This window comes from Barbus barbus (genome assembly GCF_936440315.1).
Source record: "Barbus barbus genome assembly, chromosome: 5".
In the NCBI taxonomy this organism is placed as follows: domain Eukaryota; kingdom Metazoa; phylum Chordata; class Actinopteri; order Cypriniformes; family Cyprinidae; genus Barbus; species Barbus barbus.
In genome coordinates this window covers 31,093,985-31,108,699 of record NC_136733.1, presented here as the reverse complement: position 1 = coordinate 31,108,699, position 14,715 = coordinate 31,093,985, and the positions used below count along the sequence as shown (strand labels likewise).

At 37.2% G+C, this 14,715-nt stretch overlaps 1 protein-coding gene across 1 annotated transcript; it reads left to right on the top strand.

Annotated features, from left to right (window-relative positions):
• Positions 1 to 502: 502 nt before the first annotated feature.
• Positions 503 to 14,490, top strand: LOC306869362 (E3 ubiquitin-protein ligase RNF128-like). Its single transcript, XM_079416110.1, has 7 exons — positions 503 to 1,111; positions 2,106 to 2,350; positions 9,154 to 9,225; positions 9,483 to 9,565; positions 9,682 to 9,778; positions 12,436 to 12,607; positions 13,743 to 14,490. The coding sequence occupies exons 1-7, from the start codon at positions 688 to 690 to the stop codon at positions 13,832 to 13,834; spliced, it is 1,185 nt and encodes a 394-aa protein (XP_079272236.1). The 5' UTR covers positions 503 to 687; the 3' UTR covers positions 13,835 to 14,490.
• Positions 14,491 to 14,715: the final 225 nt, after the last annotated feature.

The following is a 14,715-nucleotide window of genomic DNA, read 5'->3' as shown; positions in this document are numbered from 1 at the left end:
ACACTATTTATTAATCTTTGTTAATGATAGTTAATGAAAATACAGTTGTTCATTGCTTATTCATGTTAGTTCACAATGCATTAACTAATGTTAACAAACACAACTTGAGATTTTAATAATGCATTAATAAGTGCTGAAATTAACATTAACTAAGATTAATAAATGCTGTAGAAGCATTGTTAATTTTTCGTTCATGTTTACTAATGTTGTTAACTAATGTTAACTAATGAACCACCTTATTGGAAACTGTTACCAAAAAGTGTTTAATGAAATTGAAAACGGAGTCAAAGGCCGAAAATTAGTGTATTTTGCAGATTTGGTGTGTGGTTCTGGTGTTTGAGTGTCAGGTTTCAGAAACTGTGTGACAAGTAAAGATTTTGTGTAAAAAAAAAAAACCCTGTAATAAACCATAAAATTCAGTCCCTTAGCAAGAGCACGAGTGAAGCGAGAAAAACAGCGTGTGTTGCTTTAAGAGAGGTGTGGGCGTGGCTTCGGGCGCAGTGACCTCAGATAGGTAGAGTTTCTGTTCAGTTGCGTTACTAAAACACCTGTAGGCGCTCAGTAGGGAGCTATCGATTACGTGAGTTTGCGGAACCACTTTTGGGTCATTTTAATAACCAAATTTATTTGAAGCTTTGAAGTTTGAACTGAACCGAAGAGAGCAGCGGCAGGGCTGGTGTGCCGAACATGGGGCTTCTTGCGAGTCGGGATGTGTTTTCGTGGCTGCTGGTGGCCTCTGTTTTCCAGGTGTCGAGTGTGCGTTTGGCGCAGGCCAGTTACCTGTGCACTGCATACCTCAACATTTCCTACACAGTCCCTGAAACAAACCAAACCACTTGGTTTCGAGAGGAGATGGGGCTGTATGGGCAAGACTCTCCCAAAACTTCTGTAGTGGGGAACGTGTATTTAGCTGATCCCATCTATGGCTGTGAAGATGACACCTTTTACCGGCGACCGAACGACTCCATGGGCTGGATCGCCTTAATCCAGCGCGGCAACGGATGCACTTTCACCGATAAAATTAAGGTCGCGGCCATGAACGGAGCTGCAGCTGCTATTATTTTTAACGACTATGGAGCAGAAAATCGGGTCATTCAGATGTCCCACCCAGGTAAGTGACCCAACGGGCTTAGGACACGAGAGAGGAGGTGCTGACCATTTTAGTATGCGTGTTTACGTAAAGTGTTGTCTTGTCTCTCATTATTCTTCTGATCAGTTCTGGACTCAATTAGTTGGCAGTTGTACTCTAACCCGGGCGTTGTGTTGTGTAAGTTGTGTAAACTTGACGGCTGATAGGACCTCCTCTACGCGGAGGAGCGCAAACTCTGCTCACTGTCCAGGATTTAAGAACTGGACTAGAATCGCATTTTAGAGCTGGTGCGATAACCCACTTACTGAGCCTTAGAAGGAGAAATTCGCTGAGCAATGACTCAATTTCCTGAAGACTTTTCAGATGATCTGTAATAAACGTGTTTTATCACGTTGTGTCATAAAACCAAAGGGTGTGTGTGTGTATGTAGACTGATTTGCGTTGTTGTTTCGTGTATATAGGTTATAGTTTTGGTTAATATTTTGATTTATTTTTGTATTTTCAGTTTTCTTTGCAATTGTAGTAATTTTGTCTCATGTTTTGTCATTTTTTGTTTTAGTAATTTTAGTACATAAATTTAAACTAAATGACATGAATTGTTGCCTTGTCAGCTAGCTAAAATAAAAAAAATAATTTCAGTTCATGTTTATTTAAAGTAACGAAATGTTTTTGTATTGTTTTAATTATCTAGATGGTAGATTGCGAAATTATTCGTCATATGCCTTTCATGCGCATCCAAAGAATCATCATTTGGACTTTAAAAAGGAACAATTCAGAGCTCACATCCTGTTAAACAAACTGTCTTTGACCACAGTGTCTCGTGCACGACACACGTTTTCTTAATTTCCTCTCACTTAATTTAAAACGTATTTTTTTAGGTACGTGTTAGTAAACACGTTTGACGATCCTGTCTTTCCTTCTCAACCAGCAGGTTACCATGCGCTACGGTGCGTTTCGCTTTGCGCAGGCGCGCTGCTCCTGTTTTCAGTATTCTCTCATCTCTGTGTGTTTCTAGGCACGAGCATCGTTGCAATCATGATTGGCAACTTCCGTGGGATGGAGCTGGTCCAGCTGCTAGAGAAAGGCGTGCCCGTTTCCATAGGAATAGAGCTTGGGAAGCAGCACGGTCCCTGGATGAGTCACTATTCGGTGTTTTTCGTCTCCATCTCCTTCTTTATCGTTACTGCGGCGGCTGTTGGATACTTCCTCTTTTACTCCGCGCGGAGACTGACCGGCCTCAGACAGCAGAACCGCAAACAGGTACAGCACAAGATTTGGCAGCTGATTTGATTGGCTTTTTAAACAACAATCCTGTTAATATACTGTGGTAACTACAGATTCACACAAAATCATGTTATGGTGGTAATTACGATGCAATAGAACTGTATTAACTTATTTACTACATCCTAATAGGCAGAAATAATAAAACTAGTTAGTCAATAAGAATGACTAATAAAACAAACACCACATAAAGGAGATTTTATATTAATGTTTTGTTTTGTTTTTTTACACTACAAGTGTTAATTGAAGTAACAACTTTTTTGCATAAACAATGGTTAACTTTGTAAATTATTGTAGTGTGTTCTCAGACTTGCACTGCCATTCAAAGGTTTGTGATCAGCAAGATTTTTTAAAATAATTTAAAGGGATAGTTCACCCCAAAATGAAAATTCTGTCATTAATTACTCATCCTCATGTAATTCCAAACCAGGAACCTTTTCCAACTTTAAATATACAGTCACAAAGAATTGTTCGTTAAACAGAATCTGTACCAATATCATGGATTTTAAGCATCACTTGGCCACTGAGTGTAGTTTGGGCTCCTCCTATAAATGTTGTCATATGTCTTTCACACATTCAGTCTGTTTTTCTTCATTAGTTAATGCAATTTTATAGGAGGAGTTGAATCATGTAGAAAACAGGTTAAGTAAAAATATTAATTAATGATTTTTTAATTTTTTTGGATATTGTGCAGTTGCTTTGATATTGTGCAAAGCTTTTTGTGATTACTGGATGGCAAGTGCACTACAAATAATACGAAGTTCACACATTAACAGAACACAGTATATAGACTAAGATCTTGATAAGAAGAAGCCATATTAGTAATGATTATAAACAAGAATTGTTGACGATCTGACAGCTTTACCTGTTGTAGTTTAAGTTGTGCACGAAATAGACACAGCTTTTCTGCACTTGCACGTCTCCGTCACGCTGCACAACTGAGCTGCGTTTAGCACACTGTGCGTCAGTGCTGCTGTGCTGCAGAGATGAGGACTGTTTGAAACTTTTTTCCACTAAAACTTTGATGCGCATCATCTTTTAATTTTAAGTTTAATGTGAACATAACAAAAGATGTGATCGCAAAACAATCAGGAAAAAAGGCAATGCATGCAAATTTTTAATTCATAACATGTCAATATAGGCTAGTCGCCAATGGCGACCTCAGCAAAAACTTCACTCGCAAATGAATATTTTTGGTCGCAAATGTGACCGTTTTAGACGCAGTCTGGAGCCCTGAGCTTCATAATATTACGGTTGAACCATTGATGTCACATGGTATTTTTGGTACCTTTCTGGACCTTGAACATGGTAGGAACCTTGCTGTCTAAGGAGGGTCAGAGAGCTCTCGGATTTCATCAAATATCTTAATTTGTGTTCTGAAGGCAAATGAAGGTCTTAGGGGTTTGGAATGACATGAGGGTGAGTAATTAATGACAGAATTTTTATTTTTGGGTGAGCTATGCCTTTAATACTTTTTTTCAGCAAGGATGCATTCATTTGATCAAAATTACAGCTCAGCATTATAATGTTACAAAGATTTTTATTTCACTGTTCTTTTGAACTTTCTATTCATTAAGAAACTAAAAAAGAAATGTGTCACGGTTTCCACAAAACTGTCTTCAGCATTTATAATACTGAATGATGCTGAAAATCAGCTTTGTCATTATAGGAATAAATTACATTTTAAAATATACTAAAATGGAAAGCAGTGATTACAAATTATAATTATATTTCACAGTATTACTGTTTTTATATTGTATTTTTGATCAAATAAATACAGCCTTGGTGAACTTAAGAGACTTCTTTTAAAACATTTAAAAACCCTAAACAAACAGTAGTTACTGTTTCTTAGGTCGTGTTCTAGTTTATAAGGTTTTGGAGTTGAAAGTGTGGTAACCAAAGAGTGCCAAACACATTGAAATGTATAGTGAATCACTTCAAATACAATATGAAGGAAGCATAGCTTCAACAATTTTAATGTAGTTACAGCATAGGGGGATGTGACATGGTCTCACAATTGGCATGGCTGATGAGAAAACTCAGGAAGGTCTGTAGAATGTGATGTTGTAACTCATAGAGACATTGCTATATGTTGTTTATAAGCCAAAGCTTTTAAAGCCAGTCTTTCCATGAGATGTGCTTTTTACAATTTTGTGGTCTATGGTTAATTAAGTTTTGAACGATGTACTTGGACCTCAGCTGGACTTGTGTATTAAATAACATTGTTGTGACAGTTGTGATAAGACTTTACCATTTATCAAAGTTGCCATCTTTGATATTTATAGTCAGTGTCATTATTATTACAGGTGTCATTCGTAGCTGTAACAAAAATAGAAAGGCCATTGACTTTGGTTACTCATTTATCGAGACGGTGGTTGCCCTGCAAGCGATTGTATAAACAGGAGTGTTACTAAATAGGAATTTCAAAACCCAAATACTGACTGTGTGAACAAGTGGCGAATTTACAAGACCCTGTTTACCACAAAAGCATAGTTTCACACTCCATGCTTGCTTGTTCATTATTCCAGTATAACTAGCTTCTAACTGGTTTCTGGTTTCGCATTACTTCTGAGATCATTCTTTCTTTCAGCCCTATGTCATCATCACTGTATGTGTATGAGTTTGGTTCTACAGTGGTATTAGGTCTGAGTTTAGTATCAAGGAAATGTTTGATTTTGGATAAATATTAACTAAAATCACAATCTGTTCCTCTTTACGTTGTCAGAGATTATCCCACGCGCACACAGAGAAAGACTGCATTTTTTTCAGATGCAACTGATGAAGTTATACTGGGAATTTTTCTGAAAATCTTGTTTCTCAAAGGGAAGTACCATGGAATATTTAATTATACGAAAGCCAAAAGACATTATTGTGCTCAAAAAGTACCAGTTTCAGTGGTTTGTCGTTTTGCTCAAGGGAAAAAGGGAAGAAAAGAATAAAAGGAAAGTAAGTGGCTAAGTAAAAGGCCTTTCAGACTAGTTGAGCTTTACTACCCACATTTCAGTCATTGCCTGGTAAATGCATGGTTTTGCTTTGTACCATCAGGAAAATCAGACCTTCATTTCTGAGTATGCTGTGCAGCTTCTCATCTGAGCTCTTGTCATTGCAATACTGCTGTAATGCTTTATTGGCTGAACACAACTAATGTCGCCTATACACAACACGCCTTTCAAAGTTGTCAGATTCTATCTGTCTGTCACCACCAATGTCATTTCCAGTCAAAACACATTTCACACTACAGAACTTGGATTGCAGACAGGTCTAGAAATTGTGATTTAGAAATGGCTAAATATCTCTTGGGTATCAGTGACGCATCAACGCTTCTCTAAGAACACATCTTTTTTTAATAATTTTGTTTTGCCTTTATTATGATAGGACAGTGAGTAGACAGGAAGCGAAGGGGGAGAGACAGTGGGATGGGATAAGGCAAGGTCTGAGAGCTGGCACTCATACTCGGGACGTCCCGAAGTGCTTCGGCACTATGTCAGCACACTGCCCATGAGGGTGTCAGTGCCTACATAAAAGATCTTTGATCGAGACATTCAAACGTAGCGTTCATCACTCACGTGAATGAGCACTGTGTTGTTGTTGTTTTTTATTGACTATTGTCTGTAATCATTAACTGTCGCAGAGCTGCTAAAATTGTAAAGAATGTGGGCAGCACAGACCCACAACAAAACGGTCAACCACAGAGGGTCCATGTCACATTCCTCTTTGTGTCGCTCCAGTGGCTACCTGTAACCACCTGCATAAATTTCAAGGCTTTGATGTTGGCCGTCAGTACTGCCATTGGAAGTGAACACTACAAGTGTATGCTCCCTCCCAGCATTGACAGCCGTGCTTCCTTCACAATGACGTACAAAGTACGTTTCTACAACTTTCACCCTCTCTGTTCCTCTCCGGGCTGCCTGCCTCCTCCCTGATCTGCTGAGGCTTTTACAACTTTTAAGAAACCGCTGAAGACACACCTCTTCTGCGAATGCCTAACTAATTTACAGTCATGATGATAATTCCTGTAATAACTCGTAATATAAAACAAAGTAAAATCATATTGTTTTTCTGCATTATACTTCCTCTCTAGCTTGTGTACTAACCATTGTATACTTTAAACTCCAAATATTGATAATTATGATAAATTGCTTACAATGTTGCTTATTTCTACATCTGCTAAATAAGATAAAATTAAGTAAAATAAAATAAAAGTGAACATGAGTTGTAGATGTATGCATTTGAAGGTATAAAAGTATTTAGTAAAAATCAAATTCTTTAGTTAGAGGTTTATGTGAGGAATAAAAATGACTTCTTTAAACTCATAGGCAGAGGGTGAACCAACTCCAGGCGAGTTTAAGCACCCTCAAAAAAACTATTGTTATAATCACTGAAGCTGTATACACTGTGAAATGAATATCTTACGTACTTTGTACGTACATCTGCACTTTGTTGTTTATGATGAGAGAATTCGCAAAAGTCCAGAATTCAGTCAGAGAACACGCCCACACTCAACAAAACTGGTACGTTTCAGAGATGATGACTCTGAAAGACTCTGAAGATGACTCTGATTGGCCATTTCATTCCTAAGCTCAACAGAATTGTATGTGATTGTTTTTACAGTGTTGCGCATTTTAACCACAATCGACACTGTCTATTCATTTTCACTTTGTTAGCAACAGACGTAATAGATTTAGTTTTTTTGGTGCAGGGGCATTTTTGCCCCAAGTCCCCATGGCCTTACACACACTCTGCCTATGTTTAAACTTGCGTAGAATTGACAGTTTCACAATAAAAGAATGTTGTGATTTATATTCATGGAATTTCATATTCACTGTGTACTGTATACTGTATGTTTTCAGATAACACTGGTTGAATGGAAAAATCAAAAAGAGCTCCAAGAAATACAGTTTTAAAGGCCTGTAAGGTGTGCAAAGAAGGTGGACTGTCAAGAGTTTTATATTTACTTTTTGCTGCTGGTGAACAGTCAGTTGTCAGTCTGTTCAACATGTTGACAGACAAAACAAATAGCTTCTGAGACAGTTTATTAGAGTGAGTTTGTCATTGTGTCTCATTTGATGGGCATTATTATGATTTTTATTTCCTCACTAAGACCTTCATGTGGTCTTGCATGAATGCACGAATACTGTTTGGTATATGTCTGTAGACCTTAGTCAAAATAGCACCTTTTTTTTTAAAGGAGTGAAAACAAGGCTATGAGGGATAGAAGTACTGTGTGTTCAGAAGATTGTACTGTTGTTGAACAACATAACCTCTTGTTCAGCTGAGGAAAGATATTTCTGAAAACTTTCGGTAGGCAAAACATCCATAAAACAGTTTTGAAGGTTCAGTTGTGAAAATCACCTGATCTATGACCTTTATACAGTATGTGCCATTGTGAAGACTGTAAAATGATCTCTCACCGCATTGTTTTCTTCCATGTTAAATTCAACATGTCATCTCACCTGGCTAAGGTCTGTAGTGTGTGTGTGTGTGTGTGTGTATATAAAAATCCAGATGCATTGAAGTTTTGACTGCATGGTGAATTTTAGATTTTACTGTTAATTTCTATTTATTCTATATTAATGTGTTAATTTGGATCCTTTCAAATGTGTTTCTTCACTTGTATCTTGAGCTGCAACTTTTATTATCAAATGTGACGTCAGTCACCACACTGACTGGTAGACGAGACACAATACTTGCCACTTTGCTCTGATTGGTTTTCATTTCTCACCCCTTTTGAGCGGTGGGTAGAGGACGTTTAACTTTTTATACATTGTAGATTTTGTTTCAGTCCGATAGAGGATACATATTACTTTGTGCCAGTACACACTTTACTGTCTCCCTGTGGAAAACACACACAAGAATGAGAAGGCCTGCTGTTTAGTCCTTGAACACATACTGGTGGACACACACACAAACACACTCTCACCCCAGAGATGCTCACATTAAACTCTTCAGTCAGTGTTTGTGTGTCTCTGTGTGTCTCTGTGTGTGTGTGTGTGTGTGTGTGTGTGTGTTACTCTAGCCCGGCAGGGATGTGTATGTCTTATATAAACCTTTTCCATTCTTTGCTAAATGTTTTGTGAGGTCAAATACAACAATGTCTATTTAAACTCAATCTGCTGCCCTGTGTTAATATACACAATCCTTTTTTGGAATTTCAGAAATGAGAGATGGACTATTTTTGGATTAAATATTTTTGACATCTTAAAGAAGAAAAGAGTATTTGTGAACTTTTTTTGATTTCCTTGCGTAAGAGGAAAGTCTCGCCCCAGTTTCATAAGCATTCATAAAGTAATTCGTTATGAAACCTAACCAGCAATCTGGTTCCTTTTCCTGTCTGGTCTGTGAAAGTTATGAATCTGGATTAAGCTCTTTTGCATGCGTGAATGTGGTTTAGCTAGAACTTTTTTTTTTTTTGGTTATATAATTTATTGACATTCATAAATTTTGAAGTGTCTCAAGTGTCTGCATTCTTGTTGCAGCCACTTTATGTGTGAATCAACTGAGTGAACGAGTCCGCAATAGTTCTGTGACTGTGGGATACGTTTTTTTTTTTTTTTTGTAAATGTAGATGTCCCTTTATATTTACTTAATAATCCTGATCTTAAATGTTCTCTGTTGTAGGTGTTTGTACAGCAGAGCAAACACATCTGAGTATACTTTCTGTTGATACTCGAGTTACAGTTCTACAATATTCGTACACTTCTTCTTTAAAAACCAGTGAGACCAGACCAAAAACACCAAGACATGCGCACATCCTGAGCTCTGTTTGTCTGCTCTCTTTTTAGAAAAAGCTGAAAGCTGAAGCAAAGAAGGCGATTGGCCAGCTGCAGGTCCGCACACTGAGACAAGGGGATCAGGTACATCACAACATTTTGTGTGTGCACATATAAATACAGACAAGTGAGCTTCTGTTTGTTTGTTTTTTTTATTGGATTTGTGTGTTTTTCTTTTATTTTTAGGTTTTATATATTTTATGTTATGTTTATATGATATTTTATGTTATTTTATTTGTGGATTTGAAATCAGCAGGATAACTGCAGATATACAAAGAACTTGAAGAACCTTTAGTTTGAACAATGTTTTCATGATTTCTGCATGTCTGTTTGTTTTACAGGAGACTGGCCCTGATGCTGATGCCTGTGCAGTGTGTATTGAGTTGTATAAACCAGGAGATGTACTATCAGTTCTCACATGCAAGTATGTCTGTCTTTCGTTCTGTTCCATTCTCTCTCAATCACTGTTTTCACCATAAATCTGAATTTTTCCAGTCTTTCTGGTCTTAATGTTGCTGTACGGTGTGTTTGTGTTTGCAGTCATTTCTTCCATAAATCTTGCATAGAGCCATGGCTACTGGAGCACAGAACCTGCCCAATGTGCAAGTGTGACATTCTTAAAGCCCTTGGAGTTGAGGTGAGTTTTCACACTAAGAGTGAAGTCCAGCGTTGCACTTCATAAGGCTAGCAAATGAATCTGTTGTCTTTTTCACTGCCCTACAAGTTTATCTGACACACAGAAGTTGAAATAAAGTAAATAGATAAATAAAAGACATTTATGAATTAATTTACTTAATTCAACCATTCTTGTCACTATCCAAGGAAGCAGGTAGCAAAGGAAAAATGCTGCCTTGAAAGAGGGACCAGATGGAGGCAGGATGTTATGTGTTAAAAAACAAAAACAAAAAAAAGTGTCTTAATAGATACTGCCTGATAAGATGTCATTTTCAGGTTTCGGACACAGTCTTAGTGTTAACGCAGTAAAACAGTTAAAAGCTGAACAGTTGAAATGCAAACAAACCGTAACTATTTCCTCTTCCCTCTGTTTCAGTTTAAAGTGTTAGCATGGCAATACAAATTCTGGAGAAACTGCAAAATGAAGAACATAACGTTACTAAGCATTATGCATTATTAATTAAAGGAGACAAAGTCAAATTCTGTCTGTTCGTCATGTGGTAGCCAAAGAGGAACAGATGTTCATAAGCTTTTTTTTTGTGAAATCCTGGTACCATGTGAGACGGGTCATGTGACTAGAGCATTTGAGTTCTGAGTCATGCAGTGTGTGACAGGGAGCAGAATCATTATTATTTGTGCTGACTAATGTTGGGTGCTGCTGGTAGAGATATGGTGTTCTTTGGTCTTTGGTCAGCTACATAAATGAAATGATGTATTGTGGCTGTGAGTGAAGGTAGATAGAGCACCATAAGCAATGACACACCTTAGCTCAAAGTTTGTCACATGTTCAACAGAGGCAGTAAAATGCTTTTTCTGGAAACTACATATGCATTATGAAAAAATGACAAGACAGAATTTACACTGCTGTCCAGTTGTTTGGCCTTTTTATTTATTTAGTTAAAAAATACTTTTATTCAGTAAGGATGTAATAAAGTGATTAAAAGTGACAGTGAAGACATTTTCATGTAAATGTTTTTTTACAAGATTTCTACTTCTTATAAATGTGGTTCTTCTGAACTTTCTATTGATCAAATAATCCTGGAAAAAAGATCAAGGTTTCCACAAAATCTTAGGCAGTACAACTGTTTTAGGTAAACATTATAGAATTAGTTTATTCCAGAATAAAAAATTCCTGATAATTCCTGTACTCACCCCCACGTCACCCAAGATGTTCATGTCTGTCTTTCTTTCTTCAGTCAAAAAGAAATTGAAGTTTTTAAGGAAAACATTCCAGGATTTTTCTTCATATAGTGGACTTCAATGGGGACCAACAGGTTGAATGTCCAAAGTACAGCTTCAAAGAGCTCTACACAATCCGACTTGAGGAATAAGTGTCTTATCTTGCAAAATTATTGGTCATTTAAAAAAAAAAAAACGTATTGTATAAACTTTTTAATCTCATATGCATGTCTTGCACTAGCTCGGCGTTGGAAAGGTGCTTTTTTCCCTAGCGGAAGAAATCTTTTAGGTTTCAAAAGATTTAAACATCCAGGATACACACATGAATGGACCAAAAAGACATAGACAAAGACATATAAATATGTGTCAAGTCAATATTATTGTATAGTATTGACTGAAAAATTGCTACTTTTAATGTCTCTAGGCTATGGTTGTGTTTGCCTTTCTGCTGCAGTGAGACATAACTGCTCACCTTGGTGAAAATATCTGACAGATTGGGCAGCGCACCTGTGGGGTTACATTCTGTTGCCTGTACTGTCCTTTATAAGTCTCTTTGATCCTGCTCCCATTCCAGGCGGAAGTACAGCCTGGCAGGATGCATTCGACAGGGTTACCTGTGGGCCCCATCCTTAACTTCCACAAGCAGAGATGTGAAAATGAGTCCAGTGTTTTGTCTCTTAAATGCATGTTTTCTTTGTGTATTGCAGTGTTCTTGTCACACTAGCTAGTGTTAACTATAAAACACATCTTTTTACTTCTTTTAGCTGTTCTGTGTTTGCAGTAAGCAGAGATTGGCTATTTCATCTGTCAGTCAGGCAGAATTTGTTGCCATCTCTAATGTGCTGTTGGTATTTTAATCTCAGCCCTAATGTAAGCCAGCTTGTTCTCTTAAGGACTGGATGATGGCTGACAGTATACTGGAAAGATTCAGTTGATACCCAAGGGGATGAATTGTTCTGAACACCGGAGCATCTCCCACTGTGCTTCTTGCACCCTGGGAGCTTACCTTTGTTCTTTCTGTTCCAAAGATTCTCCTTGACCCGAGCTGACACAAGCAGCGTACCTGTTGTAAGAAGTGTTCATGAAAAAGTGGTGTTAGTAAATAACTGCGTCGGATGGTGTCCAGGTCTTGACCGACCTGTCATGAACCTTGATTACAGTAACTGGAGATTGGGTGGATCCTCTCTCACTCATAAGGATTGCTCTCACAGAAACTGGACTGCTGCTTAGTCACCATGCCCTGCATATACAGGAAGCAGGAGAATTAGCTCAGTTTGTTCTTCCTCCTTTGGCAGTGTGTATCATTCATTGACCCTTCAAGTCCAAGTCTATAGTTGGAGGAAATGTCTAGTTTTTAGTTTTGAACATTCAATCAGTGCACACACACATTTGGCCCGATGTTTGCCGACATGTTCTTTTCTGAATTTCTCTCTCTTGTAGATGGATGTTGAGGAGCAGCCACAGATTTCAGTGCCTGATTTCAGATCTTTTTCTACATCTGAGGACCTGCAGAGTGAGACCGTGTCACACACACACAGTGAGACGGCATCCTCTGGATATGCATCCATGCATGGAAACGAACACCTGGGTGCTGCTGAAGCCTCACAAAATGGTATGAAAAAACTGCACACAATCACATTTCTCCCAATACTCCCAACTTGCTGTGATTATATTAACCTTACACATACAAATTTACAGGAAGGCAGAGTATCTGTGCTGAATGTCACACATTAATGTTAACGGAGTCATAGAAACATTAATTTATGTATACATGTTTGTTGTGAGTGTGAATAACAGAACACACTGGTCTTTCCTTTTTTTTTTCTTTTTTTTGTGGCCCAAAATTGAAGTACCTGTAGCCTTTCTTTAAATTAATGGTGATATTTGCAAGATTAGTGTGTTGTTTTGCAGTGATAACCACCAATAATCATGATGTACTCAAGTAATTAGTGTTAGGGACCATGTAAGTACGTGTAAGTAAGTTACTGAAATTGTTGTCCTGGTCCCTCATGCACAAGGCAAACGTGACACCATCATATAAATATACAGGTCTACTTTGCTGAAAATGCAAAATATTGCATGTTAAACACAACAGCTTGTTCACTATCACTGAATCAGTACAGTAGCATATTTATTGGTGCTGTCTATTTAAAATTAATTATTTCATGTTATTAGTTTTTTTTTTTCTAAAAGTATGATCAGTGTTTGCATTTACTCAAAATATTAATATCCAGTAAAATAATGTACTTATTTAAATGTAATCTACTAGTGAAATATACATTGCATAATATTACTAACTAAAATACATTTTATAATAAATTCAATTTACTGTGAAATTCACTACAGTACAGAGGCAAGACATTAATTTGTTTTGGCATGGATTTTGATTAGCAATACTGCTTTTCCCCGCTCTCTGGAAGAAGGTTTTTTTTTTTTTTTTTTTTTGTAAATGAGACTAAGCTACCACAAATAATGCAGAGTTGGCTTTGTTTTGCATTAAAATCTGTGATCCCAAAATCATGGGATCCTGGAAGGGACCATTATATTGTTTTTATGCTGTATAATTTACTATTTAGACACTAATCAGGGTCTATACTAGTTTAATGCTTCCCTGGAATTTTGGGTTGGATGAAGTTGTTCATAGTGTACCTTTTTTTTAATGTGAAGTTTGTAATGATGTGAAAATATACTTCTTGTTGATCTGAATGGAGTGATTTTGGTCTTTGTTTTTTCTGATTGATTTGCAGGTGTGCAAGAGGAGCAGTTGGATGTGTCGCCTCACTATGACAATCTTGCCTTCGAGGGTGATGTTCACAGCCAGAGTGAAGTCAGGACCTGAGCAGCATAAACAAATGCTGATGAAATGCACTCACAAATGAATGAGGGGTTTTGATTTGAGGACTTGTATCAGAGCACTGCTGAGCCCTTTTCTGATTTTAGTTTTTAGTTTCTGACTAAGTGTCTATAAATTCTCTCTCTCTCTCTGTGTCTGTGTTCATTTATGTGGGTGATCACAATGATTTCTTGGTCAATCAGAGGTCATGTTTTAATTGTCTGTGGTTAATTTAGGGTATTATGATTTCTGATTCAGTGTTTGATTCCCACTGTGGTTGTGTTCAGGTTTTGAGACTCCCAGCCTTCCATAAGCATCATGATGAGCAGCTGTGGAGACACACACACAGAGAGACAGAGTGCTCCACCTGCTGTAAATCAGTGGACTTAATGCATACTATACATTTCCCCTGTTTTGTGGCTTATTAAATTATATTGTTCCATTTTTGATGGAAATTTAAAATTTCAGAAATATTGTGCCTTACACACACTTACGTACGTGTGCAAATGTACATCACTCATTGCATAGGCCTAGACATAATATGGGTGGTTCTAAAGGAATGAGTTCTCTTGATTATAATATTTAAATAAGGGATGAAAATATTTCTTTACTCTTTCAAACGAATAGTACAGACATTAACACTGTAAATAAAATCTTTTATGAAATAGCCTGTGTGTTTGATTATTCTTATTCAGTTATTAAATTATTTTTTTATAAAGTTAATTTCTCTTAATTATCAAAAGTGTGTTCTTTCACAGATGATCAAATCAAACCAACCCTAAACAAATGAATTAATCTACAGCGTGATCCTGTATAGTCTACTACTTGAAACGAATTAATCTGATTATTTTTAGTGAATTAAAACACTTAACATAAATCGGAGCTGC